Source organism: Bubalus bubalis, chromosome 17 (assembly GCF_019923935.1).
Source record: "Bubalus bubalis isolate 160015118507 breed Murrah chromosome 17, NDDB_SH_1, whole genome shotgun sequence".
Classification (NCBI taxonomy): domain Eukaryota; kingdom Metazoa; phylum Chordata; class Mammalia; order Artiodactyla; family Bovidae; genus Bubalus; species Bubalus bubalis.
In genome coordinates this window covers 11,931,240-11,958,737 of record NC_059173.1, presented here as the reverse complement: position 1 = coordinate 11,958,737, position 27,498 = coordinate 11,931,240, and the positions used below count along the sequence as shown (strand labels likewise).

General features: G+C 55.5%; 1 protein-coding gene across 6 annotated transcripts in view; it reads left to right on the top strand.

Annotated features, from left to right (window-relative positions):
- Nucleotides 1-27,498, top strand: part of RBM19 (RNA binding motif protein 19) — a 121,387-nt gene that overhangs the window by 69,639 nt on the left and 24,250 nt on the right. For all 6 annotated transcript variants that reach the window (XM_044930130.1, XM_045163069.1, XM_045163067.1 and 3 more), the window contains one exon: nucleotides 16,016-16,121. In XM_044930130.1, the coding sequence (XP_044786065.1) occupies nucleotides 16,016-16,121 (106 nt within the window). The remainder of the gene's footprint in view (nucleotides 1-16,015; nucleotides 16,122-27,498) is intronic.

The window sequence follows — 27,498 nt, the reverse complement described above, 5'->3', positions numbered from 1 at the left end:
TTGACTTGGTGAACTGAGTAAAGGGCAGGGACCTCACCAGTGTGAGGGGGTGAGGGACGGGCACCATCACGGCCTTCCGCCAGAGCCCGAATAGAACAAAACAGCGCTGGAAGCGGGACTCTGCTCTTCTGCCACCAAACATAGCCGCTCTCGCTCTCAGGCCTTGGAACTCAGACCAGACTCACGCCAGAGGCCCCTGGTTCCTGACCCTTTGATCTGGGACTTAAACACCATTGCTCCCCTGGTTCTCAGACCCTTGGACTTGGACCAGATCTAGCTTTCCTGGGCCCCCAGCTTGCAGGTGGCAGACTGTGGGGGCCAGTCTGCCTTAGTAAATGTCTCTCTCTGTATGTACTGGATTGGCCAAAAACCATATTCACGTTTTCCCTACGATGTTGTGGAAAAACCCAGATAAACTTTTTGGCCAACACAAGATATATAGATAGATAGAGAGATAGATAACCTATTGGTTCTGTTTCTCTGGAGAACCCTGAGCCAGAGAGTAAATATGTTCGGCCTTGTGGGCTGTGTGGTCTCCATCACAGATACTCAGCTCCGTCTGACTCGCCAGCAGGCCTAAACAGACTGTAAGCAGCCAGGCAGAGCTGTGCTCCGTTGAAACCTTACCAAGAGAGGTAATAGGCCAGATTTGGCCCGTGGGCCATAGATTGCCAACTCCTGGTTTAAAAGAACCATCATCAGAATAGACACGGATACTGGAGAGCAGGTGATGTCTCTGCTGCAGTAACTGACCTTCCACCCCACCCCCCAGTCCACCCCATACACCACCAGTCAGTATCCCCAGAACACAGTAGTAATGATCACTGTCAGAGCTGCTCCCCACCAGGGAAATCACACACACACACCCCTGCAGAATCCTAGGGTCCAAACCACACCTGTGCACAGCTACCCTGTTTTGCGTTGGAGAGGATGAACTCTGGCATCCCCGGGCCCTGGGGCAACCCATCCAATGAATAGAGCATCGAGCATCAGTCTGTGCATGCTGAGCATCATCAGTCTGTGGGTACCAGTCCCATCTCTGACCTATAGAAGGGAGGCGAGGCCAGGGGCCTTCCCCCTCTTTCTCATCTGGAAGGTGGGTTGCAGTCCTGGCGCAGGACTGATCTGCATTGGCTCAGAAAGTCAGAACTTGCCAGAGAGGAGCACCCTTACCCGCCTCACCTGGTCCCCTGCATTGACTCTGTCATCCTCCCCTTCATCTGTCCCTTGTGCTCTTAGCATGCACTAAGGGCACAGCTCTGTGTGAAATGCTTTAGACATTATGTCTCCTTTAAGCCCCACCACAGCTCTGTTGAGTGTGGGGGATTGTTATCCCCATTTTTACAGACTTGCAAGCCAAAGTAGAGAGTGGGGGAGGCAGCTTGACCCCCAAGCTTGTGTCGTGAGCCCATGCATCCCTTGTAACACCACCGTGCCTCCTGACTTCTGATGTCTCCCACGTTGAGTGGTTATTATTTAGTCGCTCAGTCACGTCTGACTCTTTGTGACCCCATCATGGACTGTAGCCGGCCAGGCTCCTCTGTCCATGGGATTTCCCAGACAAGAATACTGGAGTGGGTTGCCATTTCTTCCGCCAGGGCATCTTCCCGACCCAGGGACCGAAGCCTCGACTCTTACATCTCCTGCATTGGCAGGCAGGTTCTTTACCACGGAGCCACCTGGGAAGCCCTAGTTTGACTGGGGGCCACCCCAAACATGGGGTACGAACTCATCCTTGTCTTTGAAGGAACAGCTCCCCACCAGGGGTTGGGAAACAAGACATCTGATCTGTTTAGAATTTGTTTCACTGGGGGATGGGGTGTGGCTTGAATGGAGCCAGAGAAACCAAGCCTGGTTTTCTTTTCTCTCCCATCTTGCCCCACAAGGGCGTGAACACCTTTGATTGTTTTTCCTCTCCCAGTAATTCCCCACGCCCACCCCAAGGTGCGCATTGCCCCAGGTCTGCTGCTTCTGGAAAAGCTGCAGCCACACTTCCTGTCTTCCAAATGAAACAGGGGCAGCCGTGGGGGACGGGAGACACGGCCAAGATCCACACCCCACGTGCCGAGAGGCAGCCGGGAGATAAAGCACATCCAGGGCTTTGTACGTTGCCAGAGACAGGATAATTTACTCTTCCCTCCTCTCGAACTTTGCAAAGGATGCTCTTTAACTCGCTGGGGAGATAAATAGTGTTTGTTGCGGAGGGGACCTCTCCCTACTGATGACTGACTCTTCCCTTTCTCTTCACCCCTGCCTGGGGCTCGTCGGTTTTCTTACACCCTGAATCCTATCTGGCCCTAATTGGGTTTCTTATCACAGAAAGACACCCCCCCACCCCCCGCCTCAACCCGAGACACCTGTATACACCAAGATACACCCCACGGCAGGACCCATGGTGGCCTTCACGTCCAGACTCTCTCCCTCTCCTCCCCCCAGAGCCACTGGAACTGGCTCTCTGGAGGCCATTTCTCTCTGTCCCTGACTCCAGACCCCACCAGCTCTCGGCTCCCACTGGACCCTCAGCTCCTAAACTTCCTCTTCCCTCCTGTAGTTGAACCAGTTGAACCTAGCTCTGCGCTGGTTTATTCGGCCCCAAACAGATGGCTCCCTCTCACCAATCCATTTCCACCTCTCCCTGCCTCTGAAAACTCACCAGCCAGCCCGAGCTTGGTTTGTTTTATTGTCATTTTCTTTCCCAGGCTTTTAAAAATCCTGTTTGTCCCAGTCAGTCAGGGTGAGCGTCCCCCTCCCGCTTGGCACCGGCAGGGGACCGTCCACTCCGTGTGTCCCGCCGGCCCCTGGAAGGGCCTCCCAGGCCTTCCATCAAAGGCCCACGCTGTGGATTTGCATCCCACATCGTCTGCAAGGGTGTGTCAGCTCTCTTCCCCCTGGTGACAACTGCCGGCTTTTCTTGGAAAGCTCAGATATTGAGGCTGCTCAGTTATCTGAGGCACACTCCAGTCTGAGCCCTCTGGACCAGAGAAGGGTGTGAGGTCTCGGTCTGGGGGCCTGCCCGGCAGACCTGGCGACCACACTGTCTGCCTCTTCCCAGCCATGAGTAGGGCTCGATGGATGCTCAGGAAGCTTGCTAAGGGGATGGAGAGCTTCCTGACACTGTGGGGGTCCTGGGGCGTTCCTTCTAACGGCAGGTGTCAGAAGTTTCTAGGATGCCGAGCTCTTTAGGAGCTGCTTTCCGTATCTGTCAGCATCTCCTTAGCCTCTTTTTCTGCTCCCTCCCATCACTCACCTAATGGTTTCCCAGTGGCTGACAGGCTCCAGCGAGAACCCGAGAAGGGGGTGCAGGAGCAGAAGTGGGTTACTGCAGTGGCCTGGGGACGCAGGACAGCAGAGGAAGAAGTCGGGGAACTCCACGGTCAGGCAGCCCTGGACATCGCCCCAGGGGTTCAGACAGACGGCCCTCAGGGTCACGTACACTCTGGGAGCTCAGCATCCATGGACCTTGCTCCCAGCAGTGAATGAGAGCAGCAGTGTCCACCCTTTTTGGCACCAGGGACCAATTTCATGGAAGACAGCTTTTCCCTGGCCCGGAGGTGGGGGAGTGGGCTTGTTTCAGGATGCTTTGAGCACGTGACTTTCCCTGGCCCGGAGGTGGGGGAGTGGGCTTGTTTCAGGATGCTTCGAGCACGTGACTTTCACTGTGCACTTTGTTTCTAATCTGATGCCGCCGCCGATCTGACAGGAGGTAGGGATCCACGGCCCAGAGACTGGGGACCCCTGGATGAGAGCTTCCTACCAGGCCCCAGGCACCCGTTTACCTCCCTGAGCTGTGTTTCCTGTTTCTGGCATCAAGGGCCTGGGTCCTAAGAGGGACCGCACATGGTTTGTTCTGCTGCACACCAGGCGCCGTTAGCCCCATCCTGGGCCCTGGCCACACAGTAGTCCAGCAGGGAAGAAGGACCTTAAGCAAAGAGAGAGAAGATACAGGGAAGGATGGAAGTCGGTGACATCCAGGAAGAGGCGTGCTTCAGGTGATGGCAGAGGCAAAGCTGGTGTACGTCAGCGGGCCGGGTGGGAAGCCTTCGGGATCCTCCACCTGGCAGTCTGTCCCGCTCGCCATTTTGTGGGGCAACAGCCAGGCTTATGGGTCTGTGTTGATCTCCAAGTCACTGAGCCCAGGACATATCACAGTAGGCGTGTCAGGGCTGTGTAGACACGTCTGCCGTTTGCCCCTGCACCTGATGGCCCCGGGCTGCTGTGCTCGGCCAGTTATTTTAATACCATGTTTTCGGTTTTTTGGATTCACACAGGGGTCAGCAAACTAAGGCGCACATGCCAGCCCCCTGGGGCTTCCCAGGTGGGGCTAGTGGTAAGTAGCCTGCCTGCCAATGCAGGAGATGCAAGACACGCAGGTTCGATCCCTGGGTCAGAAAGGTCCCCTGGAGGAGGGCATGGAAACCCTTTCCAGTGTTCTTGCCTGGAGAACCCCATGGAGGAGCCTGGCAGGCTATAGTCTATGGGGTCGCAAAGAGTCAGGCACACTGAAGCAGCGTGGCACAGCCCCCTGCCTTTGTTAGTAAAGTCTCACTGGCACACAGCTGTTTGTTGACATGCTGCAGTGGCAGAGCTGAGAAGCTGTAAAGGCAAAACTATAGACTGTCTGACCCTTCGCAGAGGAAGCGTGTGACCCCCTCGTCAGCCCTCACTTCTTGAGGCCTTTTATTAACCTCTTGGCCCTTCTCAGCTGCTCTGGGACAAGAAATTAGATCAACGAGTTTGCAAAGTAAAAGCAAACAGGCTTTCAGTGGGAGGGGGCAGGGTCAGGGGCCCTCCCATGGGTGACCGGCGGAAGCTTAGGGGGTGGGCTTCCTGGCGTCATTCTCTTTTGCCCGTGGGACTCTTTGCTTCCTTCTGGAGTCTACTCGAACACGCGGCAGCATCTCCTCCTGCAGGACACAGGAGCTGTGTGGCGCGGATGGTGTGCGACTTGCCATGCTCTGAGCCCCCTGCTCCCCGCGCCTCTGTCCTCGACCCCTAAGTGGTGGCGTTGACTCGCATCCCATCGGAGCTCCGGTTCCTGAACCCGGGCAGGATGCTGCTATCGCCTTCCAGCCCCTCTTCCTAGAGATGCTGTGGGGACACCAGAGACTTGTCTGGGTGCTGAGTTGACGCCTCGTGCTTCTCCAGAGAGAGGAGAAGAGCCGGGCCTGCCGTTGTGAGGCGGGCGTGCTCACTGCACGCCCCGGCGGCCCCGAGTCGCCCTGTGGGCCGTGTTCAGTCTCCCCGGGATGCCTTCCTCTTGATGCATCAGGAAGTGGGAGACGCTGTTGGCAGCTGTGGGCTGCTGATTGGCACCACAATGGGGGGACCATCAGTGGAGAGTTTCTAATCCCCCCAGTGACTAGAACTTTTCTACTTTACCACGTCTGCCCCTTAAGATCCCTTCAAAACCTTACAAGCTCAGTGGAAGTTCTCCCTGTATTTGTAAGATCTGGTTTCTCTTTTTCTTTTTCCTTCACATCCTCCTTCGTCCACCCACCGTCCACAGTCCCCAGTTAGGACCTTGTGGATCACTGGGAGACCTGTGCCCTTAGCTTGAGGTGTCAGAACAGGCCATGTTAGTTTGGGAGAGTGGTGTGGGCCTGATGGCAATCAACCGGAGGTCGTCTGGCGTCATGACATGCAGTCCTCCCTAGGGTTCTGAGCGTTAAGATGGATCCAAAAGAAATGATGTTGAAGGGGCCCTTCTGTGTGTGTATGGATGTGGCAGAGGAGGGGGCAGGCACTGAGTGGAGGTGCCAGGGGCTGAGAAGTAGAGTGGCCCCCCTTCATTCAGCCTGCTCAGGAGGTCTGGCTGTGACCTGGCAGCGGGCATATGAGGGCTGTGGGCCAAGGGGCAAGCAGCATCTCTCTGCCCAGCACACCATGCCCACCCTGCATAGTGGGTCCAGCTGCCTGCCCTGTTTAGCATGGGAACTAACCGTACCCTTTCCTGCCTCATAGAGACCCCAGGAGGGTACAATTCTAATCCAGTATCAGAGGACTCAGAGTCTGGTCGTGAGGGGGGTGCCTGGGAGTGGTCCTTCTCTGAGTGAGTAGCAGGCAGAGGCACCAGGTATCAAAAGGCATCAAGTTGTACCCACATTTAACCCCAGCTTCAGACTTCCTGGATTCTCTCACCCTCATTTCCTATTTTCTGCAGTTACCATGGAAATATTGGGCACCACAGAGACCATTGCAGGAAGTCAGATACACAGCAGATTAATTCTTTAATCAGATGTAAGCCCACCAGAAAGAGGCTAGGTCTTAGAGAAAGTTTTTTTTTCTTTCTTTCTCATTTCTTTCTTTCTTCCCTCTAGAATATTTTCTGTACTGAGACTAACACCAAAGGGTGTTAAATTGGTTCTGAATGTCCAGCTCTGGCTGCCCACATTCTTGTAACGATTTCATTAGCCTGAATTATCCACTTTATTTTCTTGTAATGGGATTAGCTGTACTTGAGGCAGCGGAAGACCAGAGGGGGAGAAAGGTGGTGGGGAGAGCATCCGCCACGTATTCCATTAGCTCAACCCAGCAGAGGCGTGCAACCCACCAGAATGCACGCCCCCGGCCGGCGGACATGTCTAGGACCTCTCCTTCCGAGAGGAAGAGGGGACACGTGCTGCCCCAGTGGGCTCGCTCGGCCCGAGGAAGATGGAGGAGCCTGGGTCTGGCTGAAGGATGCCTCCTTGGGGACAGTGCTTCTGATTATCCTGTAACAGCGGTAGGACATGTGGAGAAGATGGAGCACTGCTGCTTTCTTCAGGGCTCCAAGAATCACAGTCACACCTGGCCCTCTTAACCTCTTCTCCTTGCAGGAAACGCCTGGGTTCCCCTCAGGAGGGGCCCTGACCCGCCCCGCCTGCTCCTTCTCAGCTTTGACCTGGCACGTCGTAAGAGCTTGGGAAGGGTCACTCTCTTGGCCCCAGTACAGATCTGTATGGAAGACAGGGGTGTTACTGATAAGACAGCTTCCCTTTCTTCCTTACGTGTGGGAACCATGGCAGCAGCAGCCCCTGTATGGTGGGTAATTATTCCCATTTTACAGATAAGAAAACTGAGCCTCAGAAAGCTGACGTCAGGTGCAGGGCTGGAATCTGAAGCCACGTCTGACTCCAGGCTTAGATTCTTTCAGCGATGCTGTGACCTGGCCCCTCATGGTCAAAACTAGACTCACTCTGAACATTCCCCCACTTTGCACAGTCCCGGGTGAATTTGAGGTTTCACCCAAGTGTTCAAGACAAAGGCCTTTCACCTGGGGGTGTATGACTCTCTTACTTCTCTTTCTCTTCCAAATTGGACTTCCCAACTGTGTTCAGTGGAATACCAGTGTCTTGGGAGATGCTCGGGAGGAGAGATTCAATGACTGGATGGGCTTGAGAAACGCTGTTTTCTTTCTCGCACTTCCAGATAAATCCTCCCTGCTTGAGATGTCTTAAAGGCACTGACAAGGTCTGCAGCCAAGAAGCTTGCTGTGTTTTGTTTAGCCAGATCTCTCCTACATGTATTTAATTTCAGAAGTCTTCTTACACAAAATACCTATAAACATCTTTCAGGACAAATTTGAAACATGTTGTTTTTTTAAAAGTTACCTGCTATTTCAAAAATCTTGCTTTAATGGCATTTTCTGCCTGAAGCCTATACTTGGATCTAACAGACAATGTTCAGTCTGGGGCTGCATCCTGGAGAATGGTGAGGGGCAGTTCATTGGCTGTATGTGTAGCCACCCACGAAGATGTCCATGCCTGGTTAGGTCCTGCGTGGCAAATGCAATGGGAAAACCCTCTCTGTCCTCAGGGAGCCCAAGGGGGCCAGGAAGGGTAGGGCAGGGGCCCAATCTGGGGTAATAAAGAGCAGAGGAGAGGCAATCACTTGGGAAGTAGACCAGCACTTCTGATCACTTAGGATCAAATCAGAACAGAACCCACATGTGGGGATGCTAAAAACTCAGCACTGAAAATGTTTCGGCTTTGTTACCAGTATTTGAAAACTCCATTTCTTCAAAGAGTCTGGACTGCAGACCTCTTTAGAAAAAAGATCTCCCAGCTGGCTGTTTAAGATGGGCCGAGGGGTCCCTGCCCACTCTGATAGAGCAGTGGTCCTCAACCGGGGCAGGCGCACCCTCACCTGGAGGGCTTGTTACCACCTGGACTGCCGGGTCTCCCCCAGAGATTCCGATTTCAGAAAGAGAGGAGTGGGCTGAGACTCTGACGAGCCTCGCAGATGACACTGATGCTGCTGGTCCAAGAATCGCCCCGAGTTGGGACTGTGCCAGTTTGCCCCAGCTCTTGGCCCCCTCCTGTCGTCTGTCTGGCCCCAGAAATTTTTGACTCGAGGGCCAGCGTTCTGTCCCTTACATTGTCCTGGGCCTGGCACATCTGAAGATGTTCTTATACACCTTCCTCCCTTTCTCTCTGTCTCTCCCCTGATTATCAGTCCAGCCTGGAAACAACTCAGCCAGGGTCCCACAGGCGGCGAGCGCAGAGCCGGGCCAGGGCCCCTCCACCAGAACCTCTGAGGAGAATCTGGGCTCTGCCTGGAACACAGGCCCTGAATCTGATTCAGAGATGCCATTTAACTGCTCATCCCCAAGAGGGTCATGCCTGCCTGCAGAGGACCCTGTGAAAGGCTATTGAGAAAAGCTAAGCGCTCTCCTCCACACCTCCTTTCTCCCTTTCTTGGAAACCAGGCCATTCTCAGCCTTCAAGACGCAAGAATGAAAGGCCTAGTGCGCCAATGGTGATAAGGTAACCTTTCTGCATCCAGCTCTCACCGCGACAAGCGGTGCGTAATTGGAGAAGTTCACTCTAAAAGGCACTCTTTTAACAGCGAGCGAGAACAAAAGAAGGAGGAACAGCTCTGAGCTTAAATATGCCTCCACGAACCCGCCCCCTCCCCACCACCCCCCCCCATGACAGAGTAGAGGCTGACTGGGGGTCAGCACACACCTTTATAACCTGGGGGAGCATCACTGCAGGTGGAGCCTCGCACCGAGACCCCCTGCGCCTGGCTGCAGCTTGGCCAGGGTTGTCTGGAGGGAATGATGTCGTTGCTCTCCAACCCAGCAGGGCAGAATTCTGAACCCCGTTGTCTGGGCTCTGGTCCCTTGGTGAGTAATCCTGCCCCCCCACCCCCACCCCGGTTTTGCCGCTGTTACTCACTCCCTGCAGTTGAAGGAATCCCTGTGGCTACTTTGGAAGGAGCGTGGACCTCCAGGGGCCAAACACTCCCTGTGATACCGTGTGGTTGTGGAACATGAGAGAGCATCCTGAGGACAGAAGGACTGCGTGTCCTGGCCTGGCCCCAGACGCGCCAGTGTCCTTCACATTAGTGTATGCCTTGTGTGAGATGATCAGAGCGAAGGAGGGGGACCTGGCGCTCACCGAGGACTCGGTCAATGTCAAGTGCGTGTTTTTGTGAATGTTTACGGGGTGTTTTCTGTGGGCTAGGCGCAGGCCACGGTTCCGCAGACGCAACAGAGACTCGACCCTGCTGTCTTAGAGTGTTCTTTCCGTCTCTTTTGGTTCTTTCTGAACTGCAAGGGAAAGACAGGTAAACAAGGCATTCCAGACAGTGCTCAGAGGTGACAGAGAGTGGCTGATGCGGCAGAGGAACAGCATTAGAGTCTGGGTTCTGCCTGGAACGCAGAAGGCCTCATTGAGAAGGTGGCATTCAAGCTGAGACTGGATGACAAGAGGGTCGATCATGGGAATAGCTCAGCACTGAGAGTTCTGGGTTATGGGAAGAGCAGGGTCATAGGTTCCAAGGCTAGGCCAAGCTTGGTGGCTTCAGGAGCAGGAGGAGAGCCAGAGTGGTCAGATTAGCCTCTGTTTCCCAGTTTATGAGGCCGGAGGATTGGACGAGGAAGCCTCGGCTAAAGGCTTTGCTCTATACACATTCCAGAAGCTGGAGGTTTGGGTGATGGCTCGTGTTGCCCGGCCTCCCTCGGTTGCAGAAACCCACCTGTCCTAGATGGAGGGATGGATTTGTCCTTAGGTGTCCATTCAGCCCGTCTGTCCCTCCATTGTGTCTCCGCTGGGGCCCTTAGCATCGTGGCGACTCAGTAAGGAGAGGAGCCTTGAGATGGGACGCCAGGCGAAGCAGCTGCCGACCTGCCACATTCACTTACCTGGTGGGAACTACTCTGTGGGTCTGTGAATTCATAGACAGACTCTTCATCAGCATGCGGGAACAGAGGGAGAGCAGTGAGCAGAGATCAGAAGCCCCAAGCTGTGGACACTAAGCAGTTGAGATGGGGAGGGGATTGATCCCAGAGTCCTCTTTTTGGACCCTTGGGCAGTGGTGGGAGAGCTCACCACCTGCCTGTAGCTCTTCCCTGCCAGCCCAGAATCCCTAAGAACAAAGTTGATGTCTGGTCCACCCTCACCTCTCACCTGGCACCTTGCACAAAGAGCCCTTTGGCCAATTATTGATAGACAAGACAGACCACGCAAATGTCCAAGTGAGCAGAGGCTCAGGGACAGACTGCCCACTTGGAGTTCAGCCTGGCTCATGACCACCTGTGGGACCTTGAACAGGTCACTTCACCCCCTGTCGTAGGTATTGACTCAGGGGGTGACCTTGGAGAAATCACATAATTTGAGCCTCAGTTTTTTCCATCTATAAAATGGGCACAGCAGTACCTAGATCATGAGGCTGTTGTGAGATCATGTGCAGCCCATGTTTAACACGCTGTAGGGCACGTGGCCCTGAGAAAGACCATAGGGATGGATGGATATGTCATGTGTGTTAGAACATTGCTGGTGGCAGTGGTATACTGGAAAGGCTTCTAATGCCAAGAGCTTTAGCCCTTTTTTTCTTGGCTCTAGAAGAAACAGAAAGAAGCCTGCAGTTTATTCTTATCACAAAACCAGCCCTTCATCTCATTCTTGTTCAGACCACAGTGTTGTTCCAATTCTGGATCCCTTGAGTGGCAGCTGATCCCCCCCCCCCCAGTAATGCCTTGAGCACCGGTGGAGAGATGTCAGACTTCCCCCACGTGACTCAGCACTTCTACTGGGACCCTGGTTCCTCCAGTGGATCCAAATAGGAGAGCAGTAAGGACTTGTGTCCTGGGAGCAGAAGGGCCGAGGCTCCCTAGGCTGTGCCTGACCTCCACTTGGTGTCAGCCTGCAGGCCGGAAGGTTAGCCTGTGCATGGAGGCTCCAAACCCAGGCATCAGAGTAGCTACAAAATCATCAGGTTCGGCATCTCTGGAGGGCTCTCTCTCTGTCTCCCCGTCACTTCCTTCCCCTCCCCAACCCATCCCATCACTTCAGTGGAGGAGAGAGAGGCTGCTTCATCCTTTTCAGTAGCAGAGCCAAAAATACCCCCCCACCCCACCCCCCGAGCAAAGTTGCCATCCAGAACTGCAGCAAGTCTGGTCACAGAGTCTCAAGGGAGGGGATCCCTACACACACAAACGCGCGCGCACACACACACGTTGTGTCTACATCCAGACCTTGTGTGCAAACAAATTTGCATGCCTGGACTTGTTTATGAGGCCCAGGCATAATTGGCTTGCCTCGCTCCACACCTCAGCGCCCCCTCCCCCCTGCCCTACCCCCTACCCCCATCCCTACCCTCGCCGCACCTCGACAGAGATGAGAAACGTGACAACAAACTCCAGTTGTCGAAAGCCCACGAATCCCCTACCAGTCATGCGCTCCCCCGCGTGGTGGAGACGGGGGGGGGGGGGTGGGGCTGCGGCGTGGGGGAGTGATGGGTGAACCCGAGGTGAATGAAATAATTGGAAAAGTGAGGTGTGAGTTTGTTACTGAAGTGTGAGCGTGGTGGGGGAGGGAAGGCAGGCCATGTTTAAAAGCCCGGTATGTCCTCTTTATTCACAGCTTCTGATACAGTAATTGCTATTTTGTGGTTTCTATTATCTACACAGTGGGGAGCATCAGTGTCTCCTTCCCAAGCTGTAGTCTGGGCTTGGGTAGGGGCGGGTGGGAGGGTGGGGTTCCTGGGTGCCCTGTCATCTTCTCCCTCTCTGGTTCCCTGGTGGCCCTGCCCAGCCTCACCCAAGCCTCTGCTCCCAGGAGACACACACAACTTCCTGCAAAAGCCGCTCTTAAACATGGCTCCGTGGGCTTTGCTGCCAGATAAGAACCTTAATAATGGTTGGTATTTATATATCGCTTATCTCCAAGGAGCTAAAGGTACTTCATTGATTTTCTCCACCACCACCCCCACCCCCCATCCCACCACACCAACCTTCTTTCTTTTTCTATTTTAATTCTCTCTCAATATCTCTCTGAGATCATTAGTGTCGGCTTTATTTTCTCCCACACAGTAGTTTCAACCAAAGCCATCCACGTCCCCAGCATCCTTTCTCCACCAGGAGCAAAAGCTGGCTTGGATTTCACGTCCCGGGCCGTGGGGCTTAGGCGGGCCACTTGGCCTCTGTGGCGCTTTAAGTTTTCTCATCTGTAAAAACAGGAGGCAGCGACTTTTAACCCACAGTTGTTGTACCTGGAAACGGTATGTTTAAAAGCCCTAGCACGTCGCAGGCACGACGACTCTGTCGTCAGTCGCTGGGGTGACAGCCACAATGACAGTGTCTTGACGCTCCAGCCGTCCATTCTGGGGCTTCACGGGTAGCGGTTCTAAGATCTAACCCTAATCTTTCAGCCGTTTCAGAAGCCCGCCCTCTCTCTCATCACATTCTCAGAAGGAGGGAACAGGCGGGCCCACCATCACCCCTTCCCAGTCCCCCAAAGGGTGCTGTTGTTCAGTCTCTCAGTCAGGTCTGAGTCTTTTACGACCCCATAGACCGTAGACCACCAGGCTCCTCTGTCCATGGGATTCTCCAGGCAAGAATACTAGAGTGGAGGGCCATTTCCTCCTCCAGGGGATCTTGATGGCCCAGGGATCAAACCCATGTCTCCCGCATCGCAGGCACATTCTTTACCATCTGAACCACCTTGGAAGCCCCCATCCCCCAAAGAATAGTTTTGGTTTTGTTTTTTAAGCTCCTCGGGTCCTGGGACACAGCATTTCCTTGGCCTTTCAGATGTCTGTCTGGACATCTGCACAGCCCAGATGGGCTGTGACCTCCCCCTTGGCCCACCGTCTCCCTGGGACAGGACCCCAGCTCCCTGGTCCCTGCCCTTATCCATTATGGACTGAGGCTGCCCTTCCATCCAGGCTTTCCCCGCCGAGCTCTCATATCCCACTTCTCCAGGCCACGTGAGCATGGCTCCTTCAGCTTCTCCCCATCAGCTTTATTCTCCACCTTTTAATTATTTTCCTCGCCTTTCTCCGGACCCTCAGCTGCTTACCATGCATAGGGCATCCACAGCTTGCAGTGTTCTGCGGAGAGGGAGGAATTAACTTCACCAGTCTCTCCCTCTGTCTGTCTCACACACACACACACACACACACACACACACACATTTGTGTGCGCACGTGAGCTCCCCTGAAAGGAGCCAGGCTCAGGAGCCCTGCGGGCAGAGGCAGGGGGTTTGCACACAGTACGGAGGTGGAAGGAACTGGAACTCAGTCAGCCGTCCTCACTGCGATCTCAGGCAAGTCACTGGACCCCTCAGAGCCTACACGAGGCAATCCTTGCCGCCCCCTACACTCGGCCTTCCTGCTTCACACCAGATGGGGCCATGCCCCAGGGACAGAAAGAAAGTCCCCGCTCCTGAAAGTGGTCCCCTCCAGATAACTGAAGGGGGTGAAACACTGGGCAGTGGAGAGAGCTCCGGGTTCATGTCAGACACTCCCTGGCTCTCTCTCCAGCCCTACTGCCTACTCGCAAGAAGCACTTGCCTCCCTGAACCTCAGTTTCCTCATCTGTAAAATGGGCATGGTGAGACCAATAATAATGAATGTTTGTGCTGTTGGTGTGTGTACTCAGTGGCCTGGTTCCTCCACCCTCCAAGTGTGGCTGTGATGTCCCAGTGGTCATGTCCCCCTTCCACTAGGGGTACTGTTTCTTCATTCCAAAACTACCTTCAGACATCCACTCTGAGCCAGGCCCAGGGCGCCTTGCCACAGATCCAGTGGTGAGCAAGATAGATGTGGTTTCCGCTCTCGCAGAGCTGGGTTCCAGCCCCAAGGGGAGGCAGAGAATTACCTGGGTGTCCATATGGCAGCACCCTGAAGCACAGTGGGCCCTCGAACCCCAAGCATATCAGCCAAGGCTGCTGCCTTAAGTCAAAGCCTAAAAGAGCCTGGAAGCCGGGGCAGGAGTGGAGGGCCGGGCGGAGAGACCAGCATACCCATAGGTTGTGTCTGTCCAACACCCAGCATGGCCTGGACACATACAGGTGCTTGCCAAGGCCCCCCTGTGCCTAAGAGCCTTCTCAGACCAGGTTTGGATCCATCCGATGCTCCTGCCCCTGCAGCCGCAGTGGCTTTCTGAAGAACTTGGGGCCAAAAGGCCGCTTACATTTACCCAAAGGGGTCTACCAGAAAGTGTGTGTATCCCCTGCCTTCCATGTCCAAGGCCAGCCCTGGAGGAGGCGCTGGGGCTTCGCTGGAGAAAGAGGTGGTGCATCTGTCGTGGGGCGCGTCGGCCTTTAGGTGGCAGAATAAAGCAGGGTTTGTGGACTGGGCTCCACTGGGCGCTCTTCCACCTCACCTTCCTGCTCATCCCCACCTGCCCAGCCTCCGGGCCCTTCCAAGTCGGCCATGAGCCCCAACTGGGGGTGGGGGTGGGGGTGCTGGGAAGACTGACAAGGTGCCCCCCAGCCCCTCCCCTCCCTGGCAGGCCGGCCTCCTCACCAGCAGCAACCCCCCCACCCCCTGCTCAGAGAGAGGCCAGGAGGGGGAGCGAAGCGGCCGGGTGCGCGCCAGGGAGACGTGCAGATTCATTTTGAGGCCTCATAATGCCGCATTTACACACCATCCTGCCTCCAGAAATTGGGCTGGCCGATGCCTGGTCATGCTGGCAGGGCCGCGGGTTAACTCCTCGGATTTAGCTTAGATCATTTCACAAGAGCTTACGGCCTTTACTGTGTTTTTTTCACCCAATCGGTCTCTGGCCCTGAGGCGTCCTAGACCATCGTAGGTAGGCGCGTATGCCCCCGCACCCGCAAGTGTGTGTAGATTTTCAAATAAAATAATACCTCTCTTCAGATGCCACACACATTAAATATTTATTGGCAGCAATCGCATGTATACGTTTGATAAATGGACCTGAGGATGGGGTGGGGGCGGGGGCAGGGGCAGTGGGACGGGGTAAAAGCAAGGGAGGCCCCATCCTTTTGTCCCGGAATTTCTCAAAGGTTTATCCTTGAGGGGCAGGGGGTAGAAAGGAGGGGAGGAGCCGGGGGGATGACCAGGGACCGTGTTTACCTGTCTGATCCCTGTTGGGAGGGGGCGGGGGGGTGAGCCATTTTCTCCCCCAGAGCTTGGCCTGACTTCGCTTAGCACATACCAAAATCCAGAGGCAGGCGGGAGAAGTGGAGCTCAGAGGGCATGGCTGTGTGTCATTCAAGCGCCAAGCGCTGAAGAAGCACTTCAGGTCCCGTGTCTGGGATCAGGGACTCATCCTGCTTACACAGTGCAGCCGTGGGGCCGATTTCAGGTCAGGAGACCGTGCTGACCCCGAGTCCGGGGGCCCCTGGCGCGCACACACGAGCAGGCCCTGGCCCTGGCTGGTCAGGTGTGCAGGAGGCTGGATCCCCGCCCCCCACTTGCTGAATATTTACCCCTGCCCTCCAACTCCCCAGGAGCAAAGGGAGGATGAGTGTCCGCCCATTAGAAAGGAAGGGAAAAGTCTCCATCAGCGGGGTTGTCCCCTTGCTGCCCGGCGTGATGACCAAGGCCTGAAGGGAGGAGGCCACCCACGCACCCCCGCTGGGGCACATGCTGGCCAGTGGGGAGCCGGCACTGACACGAGTGCGTGCACACCTGTCTGTGCACACGTGTGCAGTCTATAAGCACCCCACTCTTCTGACTGGCAAGGATCAGCAAGTGTGGATCAGTCCTGGCCCACCCTCATATCTGCCCCCCACCCAGCTCCAGTGCAGGCAGTTCTGAAACTCGCATGTTTTTGTTCCAGCACCTTCGGGGAGCTGAAGACTGTCCGCTTGCCGAAGAAGATGACCGGGACGGGCACGCACAGAGGCTTTGGCTTCGTCGACTTCCTCACCAAGCAGGATGCGAAGGTGAGACCAGGGTCCCTCCCACCCGGCCTCTCCTTTCTGGGCCATTTTGCCAAAGAAGCAACAAGGCCCCTTAACAGATGTGGGTGCCCCTACCCGCCCCCCGCCGACGTGGGTTTCCTCTTCCCTCCTCCATGCAACCCTGCTAATTTGTATGATGTCCTTGGAAGAGAAGACCCTGGGTTTTTCCCGGCTACTGCAGGTCAGACAGCAAGCGTGGGAGACAGTGTGGAGAGTGTGGAGGGAAGCTGGTGGGTGGTGCTCAGTGAGGAGGCCACCAGACAGCCCAGTGGGAACCCCTGGGGTCACCTCTATCCCTACTTCTTCCCACTGGTGCCTGGGGCTTCTGTTTTGTGCTGGCTTCAGGTCAGGCCAGGCAGGTGCTGCTGTGTATAAGCACGGGTGCAGAGCTACTTGGAGAGAGCTTTTATTTTTGAAGCAAGGCAGCCTCTCCGGGTTTGGGGCTTGGTGCACGGGGGTCCTGAGTCCTCATCCTCTCTCCCTAGCAGCAGAGAGGGGCAGAGGCTATGTGACCCAGGGTTCATTCAGCTGTGTCCGTGGTCGCTGGGCTGTGGCGCCGTCACCGTGGGCTCCCTCTGTGAGCCCGTGCCACAGCCCGCCCACCCCCACCCTGGCCTGTCATCCCTTGAGGGCTCAGTGCAGCGGGGGAGCAGCTCACACTGAGGGCTGGCACGTGCCCTGCCTGCGACGAGGCGTCTTCGGAGAAGCAGGGTGTTGGTTGGGAGGACACCCATTGGCCTGCTGCAGGGCTGGGTAGAGCTGGAGGTGGCAGCTCAGGGACACAGCTGCGGCCTTTGTGGGCCCTGGGAAACACGCACAGGCAGAGAGGGCGCCCTGGGACCCCGGCAGGCCTGCCAGCCAGCCACCTTTGTCTCTCAGCGTCTTGAACTCAAGTGCCTGCTTTGTTGACACGTGGCCATGTTTGTCCAGACATCTGCTCCTCTTTCTTCTTGCCTGGCAGCCCTTCCCTTGCCTCTCATCCTCGTGGCAGGAGAGACCGCGCCCCCTGCTTGCAGCCAGCCCATGCATGGCCTTGACACTCACCAGTAAGGGGTGCACCTGTTGGGGTCCCCACGCTGGCTGGGCGGGAAGCCGGGAACAGCATGTCTAGAGCACGGCTCCTAATGGCTGGCCGCTCTGCTTTCCCAGCTCTGCCCTGTTCCTCAGTCTCCTCGTCTGTAAAAAACAGGGCAGTGACAGGTCCCATGGTCACGGAGTGAAGGCAGATGGTGACACGGGTCCTGGCACACGGTGCTCATTCACGCCAGCCCAGGTCCCTTCGGGGCCACCAGCCCTCCATCCGCGGACAGGAGAGGAGAGGCCTGCAAAGTAGTGCTTTCTCCACTGCATCCATCGAGCCCTCAGCTTCCATGTCTGTATAGAACCACCGTCGTCTGCTCTATGTCAGGGAGACTGTGACCAGAGGAGAAATGAAGGGGCTTCACTCCTGGTCCCTAAATCACATCTTTTATTCAGGTACAGTTGGGTTTCCCAGGTTGCTCAGTGGTAAAGAATCTGCCTGCCAATGTAGGAGATGCAAGAGATACAGATTCAATTCCTGGATCAGAAACATGCCCTGGAGGAGGGCATGGTAACCCACTCCAGTATCCTTGCCTGGAGAATTCCATAGACAGAGGATCCGGTGAGCTACAGTCCATGTGGTCGCAAAGAGTCGGACACGGCTAAAGCTACTTAGCATGACACAGCACAGCCAGGGCTAGCTGTCAGGGCACAGACTCTACAGCTGGGATCCTAGCACTTACCTGCAGGGCGACCTTGAGGGGGGTCCTACATGCCTCAGTTACCCCCCATATAAAACAAGAACGGGATTTTCCTCATCCTGTTATCGTGAGGTTTGGATGAAGTGATCGTCTCAGAGTGGGATTTGGCCTCTGTGACCTCTGTGTGTTAGCTGCGATGAGGAGGATGGTGAGGGTGGTGGTGGTGGTGATCTGAGAAGAAGGCATAGAAGGAGCAAAGAGAAAAGTTGTCAGCACTCCTCCAGCTGGAAGCCGAGGCCTCTCCCCAGAGCTTGACAGCAGAATTAACGTGGCTCTCGGGGCCCAAAGGGTGGGACCAGACGTGAGCTCCCAGCCTTGAAATTCCACGTGCCCCCATCCCCAGGACACAGTCAGTATCTCTTTGTTCCCTGGGATCATTAGAATGGGGCAGGAGGGCAAGGGTCCACAGGTGGGCAGGGCAGTGCCAGCTCCCCGCACCGGAGGCCAGGCTGCAAATGTTCTCTGCCAAGCCCAGCACAGCCCTCTGCCGATTCATGGAGGTGGCACCTCCCCCCCCCCCACCCCCACCCCCACCCCTTCTCTCCCTTCCATCCTGGGCTCCAGGAGGAGAAAGGGCAGCTGAGGACAGCAAGGACGCAACCCCACACCCCTCCGGGACTGGCTCTCACTGCCCCTCACCTCACACAGGCGGCAGCCGGGCTCCTGAGCTGTCCGAGCCCCGATGTCCCCATCTCTCTCAGGCACTTTGTGCTGCCGAGGAGCGAGCTGGTCTCCCGTAAAGTCTGAACCCGCCAGGAGCGCGCCTCTCCTGCAAAGATCCCTTTGCTCTTTTTGCTTCCAGGAGAAGCCGCCGTGCCTTCTCCCTCTCCTTCTACCCGTCTGCCTGAAGAACTTTATTGTCTCCCGAGTGGAACATTTAGCGCTCTCCACTGACCCATAGCACCATGCGTGCTGCATGCTGGTGAATAGGATTCTGAATATTGTAAATACCTGGTTAGCTCAAGGGTGGGCGTGAGTTTGAAGAGGGAAAGCAACGCTGGAAGGAGACACTGAGTTAGAAAACCCCAGGGATCCTTTTTTTTCCTTCCCCAAAGACAGCACTCATGGGAATCCCAGGGCTGGCAGAGGGGCCTCCAGGACCTCTTCCCCTCCCCCATTTCTCAGGGCAAGCACCCTCCTGACCCCCAGAGGTTCTCCCTTTGAAGATCTGCTTTAGAAACCCTTTCCAGGTCTTTACTGAACCCTGACCACTCAGCTCCCTCACCAAGGGCTTCATTTCATCCCCGTTTTTTTCCCCCACGTGAAGATGAGCGGTCAGGCACTGTCTTGGCGTCAGCAGCGACTGAACCTGGAGATGTAAGCCTCCCACGGGGACCCCAAGAAGTCCTCAGACAGGAGAAAAGGCAAAGAGGAGGAGAAAAGGGGGAGGAGGACTCCTACAAGGGGCGGAGGCAGGGAGGAAGTAAAGGCCGATTTCAGCACCTTGGGTCTGGAGAGCAGTGAGGAGATAAGGTCTGTGAACCCAAGTGTGTGATTCCGGGCACAGGGCTCCTCCCTGGCACCAGCTGGTCCATTTCACCAGCTGGCAGAGGAGAGAGTTAGGCTCCTCGGTCAGTCCCCGGAGGTATCCCCACAGCACCCAGGTCTCTCTTTGGGCCCTGAACACCGGCCATCTGCGTCCTCCCCACACCCAGGGATTCTCAGTCTTCTGACCTTGCTCCATGACCCCGTGTTCCAACCCAGCATATCCTGGGGAACTCCATCATCTGTCTGCCCCCCACTCCCAGAGTCAAGCACAGACCCCCAAACAGGAAGAAGAATGCTAGCACAAGGCTCCACGGAGAGCTCAGGGTAACCAGGCAACTGAGGACAATAGTCAGAGGCTCCAGCAACGGCCGGCAGGCTTTGTGTGTGACACATACTCGGCACACGCATTGTCTCGTCCCAACCTGCGGCAACCCCGGAATGCAAGAGAGATTTGCATTAACTCGCTCCCTGGTTTCTCCGAGCACTGGCTAAGCTTTGTGCGTACAGGGCCGTGGGAAGCTGGGACCTGGCTCTTGCTGACATGCTAAACTCGGGGTGGGACCTGGCCTGGCCATCAGCCCCTATCACAGGCTCCCGGAACTGGCAGGTTCTCCCAAACCTAGGGTGTTTTACCAGCCCCTGATGCCCCAGGCATAAATGTCAGTCCCTCTGAAAGGGCTGCTTATTATCTGAGCCTCCCGGTGCAATGAGTCTGCCTGTCTCAAAGAACCTTCCCCCACGTGCTGGAAAGAAGCAGGGATAAAGGTTGGTGAGAGCAGACGGGAAGTCCCAAATTCAGTGGTCTTCTCCCATGGCCTGGGTCTGCCCTTACGTGTAGGGGTGTTTGTAGTGTCTCAGGCTCACACAGTTCTCTGGGCCCTGATGATGTTTCTGGAAGGGGAGCCCCTTGGCACCAATTTAAAAAGCACATCCACTTCTAAAAGCCCATCTGGGCGTTCGCATGCATAGGCTTAAGGAAGCCATTTGACAGATGGAAAAACTAAGGTTCAAAGGGATGGGGCCACTTGGCCAGAGCTGAGAAACCCCACATGTCCATCTGATTCCAAAACCCATGTGTTAACACTTCCTTCCTTCATTCACATGTTCACTTAAAGCGAGTGTTGGCTGCAACCAGACGGTGTGCCCAGCCCCTCTGCCCCACACCCCCAACCAGCCCCAACCCCTCCCCAAAGAAAAGGACTCACCAATTAGACATTTTGGAGGAAGGCCAAAAGGCTGGGCCTTAAAACATCTCTTGGGAACAGGCCCAGGATAGAATCAACTCCTCCAGGGGCCCCAGGGAAGTAGCGGGCATCCCTTTAGCAGCCTCCACAGCCCCAGTCTCCATCTAGCCCTCCCAAGCAGCTTTCTACCTGCACGGGTGACCTGGGATTCCAGACCAGCTGTGTCCCCACCCATTGGCCAAGAGGCCACCAATAGCCATTGGGATTCCATGTAGAAGCCGCCACCTTCTCCGTCTTTACCTGGACTGCTGGTCGGTCGCTGAGGAAGAAGAGCAAGACTTGAGGCTCAGCAACCGGAACATTCGTTTTTTTTTCTTTTTCTTTTCCTCCCCATGCATGCGCCTTTAATTTCTCCCTTCTCCGAGCCCACCGAGCCTTTGTACTTTTGCAGTTGCAGCTGTTTTTATTTGCCGCCGCTGCTGTTGTTTTAAAAGGTCTATTTTCACATGGAATGTTATCCAATTAGCAGAGCAATGTGTTGGCTTAAATAAACACTTGGGGGGAGCCGGCAGTAGGGAGATGGGATGGCGGGCGGGTTGGCAGGCAGCGTTCTTCTCACTGGTAAACAGCCGCAGCTTTAATTGGGGGGTTGCACCAGTTGACGTCTCCTTTCCCACTTCTCACTTTTTGCACGCTGCTGGCGGAGGGGGCGGGGGTGCAGGGAGGGGTGATGTGGGCACACAGCCTCAGGCCCACCGCAGTTGGGGTGATGCTGAGCGTCTCGTAGGGGGAGTCTCACCTGGCCTCTCCGCACCTATGGACTTCGCCTTGCAAATTCCACCAAAACGAGACTGGTGGTGGGAAAAGGCGATGGCGAGCGAGCCAGACAGAGCTTCTCAAGGTGGAGACAGCCGCGTCCTGCTGGCCGTGGTGCAGGCGCCATCAACAGCGATCGCCGTCAGGCTAGTGATGGTATGCGGTCTGCACACATTTGCTTATCCAAGTGCAAGGACAGCAGAGAGTACAGCCTGCTCCATGGCCCCGAGGGAGTGCAGCCAGGGACTGAAGGGGACATGGCCCCATGGGAATGAGGAATCCAGGCTGTGTCCTCCCCCGGGCGGCCCATGTTCTAGAAAGGCAGGGTTGCACAGTGGTTAGCAGCGTGGCCTGTGAAATCAGAGCTGCCTCCTTCCATCTGTGTGAATGTGCACAAGGGATTTTACATCCCCGCACCCCAGGTTACTCATCCCCACAACCAGAAATAATAGTACTACCGCTTGAGGCAGCTGTGAAGGTTAAATGGAAGGATGCGTGCTAAGCAATTGCCACAGGCTTTGGCAGAGGGCAGCAGAGAAGGAGAGGCAGTGGTGTGCTCTGGGCCCCTGTGAAGTGGTTTCGCTGCACTTTGGAGGCTGGGGTCAGTTGTCTTTGTTTCCTTAACTGGACGCAAATCCAGGAATTAGGGTGCTGTCCCCACTGGTCTACTGAAGCATGTGTGTTAAGTGTGTGCATCCATATTTGTGGGGTTTTTATTTATTTTTAGTGTTGATTGCACTGAGTCTTCATCGCTGTGTAGGCTTTTCTCTAGTTGTGTCGAGTGGGGGCTTCTCTCTAGTTGTGGTTCGAGAGCTTCTCATAGTTGTGGCTTCTCGCGTCTCTTGTTGTGGAGCACGGGCTCTAGACGCATGGGCTTCAGTAGTCATGACATTCAGGCTTGATTGCCCCACAGCATCTGGGATCTTCCTGGACCAGGAATCGAACCCGTGTCTCCTGCATTGGCAGGTGGACTCTTAACCTCTGGACCAACAGGGAAGTCCTCAGGTTTGTACTTTAATTGCAAGTTTTGCCTAGTTCCTATCATCGGGGCCCGGGGCTAAAAGAAAACACCTTTGAATCCTGAGCCTTGCACTTGAGAGCAAGGATTTGGACTCAGCCAGCACATCTATGGGCTGAGAACCCGGGATCAGGACAAGCCGCCTTCCTGCAATGAGCAGATGTTCATCCATCACCACCAGGCATGAGTGGTCCAAAGCGTGCCCGTGTCCTTCTGTCCCTCTGTATGTCCTGAAGCTGCCCCACCTCTGTGGGGTCAGAGTGGAGGCCACGGGGCTCTACCGCTCTGAGAAGGGCCCGGGTTCAGATGTCCTTGTCTCCGATTTACTCAGCGGTCTAGACCAGTTCCCAAGGAAAGGTAGCCAGCCCAGCTGAGCTGACCAGCCTTTCTCCTTCCCAGTGGCACAAAGTTATCATCATCTTAAAATCAGATTACCAGGAATTCCCTAGCAATTCTGTGCTTAGGATTTCAGGCTTTTGCTGCCGAGGGCCCAGGGTTCAGTCCCTGGTTGGGGAACTAAGGTCCTACAAGCCATTGTGGCATGGCCCAAAAAAGTAACGATGAAACTACACCACCAAGGGCAGAATCACCGGTCCCAGCAAGCACAGGCCCTGAGTGTGTGCCGGGCGCTGGATTAAACGCCTAGTCATGTATTCTCAGCCTCAGGAAACCTGAAGCTCCACCACTTTGTAATTGAGAAAGTGAACACCGAGAAGTTTCTCGTCAGATCAAAGGCAAGAAAGCACCAAGACCAAGCTTTCCATGCCACTGTGAAGCTCAAGGCCATCGCCAGACCCCACCGCCCCACTGCCTGGTCACTCTGGGCCCTCGGCTCCCTGGGGGGGCCTCTTTCTCTAGTGGCTCTTTTCTCCATCTCTGAGGTCAGAGGTCATGTGTCACCTTCCTGTTCCCTGGTTCTATCCCTTCATTTGGGCTCTTAGTAGGTCCTCCAGTGATGTTGAGTAGAGTTGAGCTGTGTGGGTGGATGGATACAAGGTAGAGACATCTAGTCATCTGAACGATTTAGACACAACAGCCTAGAAAATGGGTCTCTGAGCATTCCTTAGAAAACTGCCCTCAGCTCCACGATATCAGACCTCAGAATGGCCCTAGGTACTAAGTGGGGGGCCCCCAGTTGGAGTCACCAGTGTTGTGCAAAGAACCCCACTTATTCAGGGGGGTAGCTCCTCCCCCGTGGAGGCCAGAAGCAGCTGGAAGATTTGCCAAGAGCGCGCATACAGGAGTCCGGGAGTGTTGGGCCAGGGACAGAAATGATGTGTCCCTCAGGCGCACGGTCCAAAAAGAGACAATACCAAACGTTCCAGGGTGGCGGCCCCTCCTCTCTGGAGCCACCAGCCCCTGGTGTCCGACGCCCTCGGCCGAGAAGGAGCCGAGCTCCCAGCAGGGCCAGCACTCCGAGCTCACGTGGTCGTTCTTGGCTGGCACAGGCCATGATTCCTCCAGGCATCGGGGGCACAGATGGTTTGGGACAGGTTGGCGGCATCCGTGTTCAGGTGGATCTGGCATGTGCTGAGAGATGCTGCCCTCCCTCTCGGCAGGAGACAGCAGAGGGGCCGAGAGATGCCCTGGTCTTCTCAGGACAGGAGGCCTGGCCTGGGTCCCTGAGATGGGAGTCCTGCCAAGGGCATCGAATGAGCCTTTGTTGCCAGGAGGCAGAGGCCTGTCTCCAGGGAAAGCCAAAGAAAGACCTCCTAGCTGGCACTGGAGGCCAGGGCTCTCGGGGCCTGCAGTTGGTGGCTTAGGTCAGAGGAGGTGAAAGAGGCATGCTTCTGGGATGGCCAGGGCAGAGAGCCGAATGATGGGGACAGCTCCGGACCCAGGCCTGAGACCTGCTGTCTGAAGCGGGCCATCCATCTGCCCGGGTCAAGGCAGAGGGGACTTCAGGCGGCCATCTGCATCAGCAAACAGAACCCAACCCCGGATGGTTCAAGGGAAGAGAGATTCATGGAGGAGTAAGAAGGGCTCAGGGGCTCACCAGGGACCATGCAATCCACCCCCCTCCCAGGGCCAGTGACAGTGGGAGCTGCCGCCACCTCAGGCTAAGGGACCTTGAAGGGACAGGTGAGGGCTTGAGCTGTCAAGGGGGAGCCACCAGCAGGAGCTGTTGTCCTTGGCGGAGGGAGCAAGGGAGAAAGTCCCCAGACCTCTCTGATCCCTCCCTCCAGCCTCCCATATGCTTGTCCTAAATTGAACCCAGGGCCCATGAGCCCTGGGTATTCCCTACAGGAGAGTCACCCCGGAGAAGGGGTTGCAGAGGAAGAGCAGAAATAACCAGCATGGGCACATGGGATCGTGGCAGGAATGGCCCCGAAGTGGCCCAGTTAGGGGGGTGTCTTGTCATCCGTGGCCGCCTCCTCTTTGCCAAACCACTACATCCTTAGAGTTCTGTTCTGCATCTTCAGGCTTCAGCAGTTACCCTACCGGGGGACCGATCAGGTGTTCAGCCAAGTCCTAGCGGCCCAGGGGACTTTCCATCCCGAGGTCCCGTAGTCACGCATGTTGGGAGCGGGGTCTTCTGTCCATCTCGGTGCCATACCTAGGAGTGTGTGTATGTGTGTGTGAGGTCTTGGCCTAACCAAAGGCGGAACCTCGGGCTTGATGGGCCAGATGTACTCATTTTCCTACCACCTGCACGGACTGAATCCAGGGGCTGGGGGAGCCAGGGCAGGACCCCTAAGTCCCAGGCAGCCCTCCGTCTCCAGCCAGGACCAATCTCAGCGTCCCTCCCGGTCTGGAGATGTTTTCAAGACCCTCGGTGAAGAAGACTCCAAGGCTGTATCTACTGATCATGTGTTGTCCCGAGCAGTGTGCTGAGGATAGCAAGGATAGAGACCTCCCTTGGAGGTCCAGGTCAAGCTGGGGAGCCCGGCACACAAGCAGATGCTGGAAGACAGCTGGGGGCGCAGGGCACAGCATGGGGGGTGCTGGTGTCTGTAGGAGGGGAGCAGGGGGCCACCAGCAAGTCGGCTCTGACAAGGGGAGCCCTTCAAGGCTGAGGAGAATGTTATGAAGGCTCAGGGTTGGAACCCGTAGAGGCGAAAAGGATAAGTAAGAAGGACATTGTGCTGTGCTGTGCTTAGTCGCTCAGTCGTGTTCGACTCTTTGCAGTCCCATGAACTGTAGCCCACCAGGATCCTCTGTCCATGGGGAATCTCCAGGCAAGAATACTGGAGCGGGTTGCTGTGCCCTCCTTCGGGGGATCTTCCTGACCCAGGGATCGTACCCAGGTCTCCCTTTATAGTCTGAGCCACCAGGGAAGCCCAGGAATACTGGAGTGGGTAGCCTATTCCTTCTCCAAGGGAATTTCCCGACCCAGGATTCAAACCAGGGTCTCCTGCATTGCAGGCAGATTCTTTACCAGCTGAGCTACCAGGGAAGCCCAAGAAGGACCTTGACGTGCCTACAAACTTTGGCCTCAGTTTTCCTTTCCTTGAAATGGGAGCATGACCTGTCTCATGAGTAGGCTGAGGTCATGTGCTTAGAGTTCTCTAGAGCCCAGGAGATCTGTAATCCTGGGTTTGCAGCCCCTTGGATGGCAAGGGAGGAACACAGGTACCAGAAGCAGGATTTGGCGAGAAGCAGGGAGCTGGGAACAGCTGACTTGCCACTTCCTCCTCCGTTGGCACACCCAGCCCTGCACAGAGCTCTGGACAGCCCGCCATGACTGAGGCCCCATGGGCACACCGTGCCTGGAGCTGAGGTCTGGGAGGCTTTTCTCTGGGGAGAAGGTGGCTTGGATTGGGAGGAAGCTGCTATCAGATAGCAGTCCAGAGAGGCTGGAGCTGTGCCTGGAACCTTCCCCTTCACTGGTCCAAAAGCTCCAAGGTCTGGGGCTGGGTCTCCCCCTCACCATTCCCCTGTCTCAAATATATAACAGGCTCCTCTGGGCTCTTTTTTTTTTTAAGTAGATCATTCTTTTAAAATTAATTAATTATTCCTGGCTGCACTGGGTCTTCCTGCTGTGTGCAGGCTTTCTCTAGTTGCGGCAAGCGGGGGCTACTCTTCGTCATGCATGAGTTTCTCATTGCAGCGGCTTTTCTGTGGAACACGGGCTCTAGGCTCGCAGGCTCAGGAGTTTCGGCTTCCAGGCTCTAGAGCACAGGCTCAGTAGTTGTGGTGCATGGGCTTAGTTGCTCTGCGGCACATGGGATGTCCCGGGCCAGGGATCGAACCCATGTGCCTTGAGTTAGCAGGCAGATTCTTAACCAGTGGACCACCAGGGAAGTCTTAACCATTTCTTTTTTTAAGTCCTTACTGAATTTGTTAACAATATTGTTTCTGTTTTATGTTTGTTTGGGTTTTTTTTGGCCCCAAGGCATGTGGGATCTTAGCCCCCTGACCAGGGATCGAACCTGCACCCCCTACAGTGGAAGGTGAAATCTTAACCACTGGACCACCAGGGAATTCCCCGGGCTCTTTTAAGGAAGCCCAAATTACTCGGGATTATACAAGGCCAGTTTTAGCCAGGAATCACTGTCCTTCCTGCCCGGGACAGTTTGAGGCCACCACATTCCAACCAGCAAGGCAATGGGGCTAGAAACACAACCTGATTTCCTACTCACCTGAGGGGATTAGAACCAGGAAGGGTAGTTCTGCTATTTTTAGAGATTCACATATTGTGCTCTAACCTCAAATACAAAAGAGCTTTCGTAGCCTACTTACCTTCGTTCCTGCTCTTCAGCGTGGCAATGGGAAGTCGGGGGCACACGTCATAATAATAACAACAGCCAGCCTTTAGTGAGAATTACCATGTGCCGGGCAGTGTGGTGTTAGACTTAATAGTTCATTGAATCTGCGCAACCATTCTTCTCTGCTACCTCTAGATTTACACATGGGGAATCTGAAGTGCAGAGAGGTTAAGCAGCTTGCCCAAGATCACACAACTTACAAGCGATGAAGCAGGGATTTGAACCATAAGTAGGCTTAGACTGTAAAGAATCTGCCTGCAATGCAGTAGACTCGTGTTCGATCCCTGATTCAGGAAGATCCACTGAAGAAGGGAATGGCTACCCACTCCAGTAGCCTTGCCTGGAGAATCCCATGGACAAAGG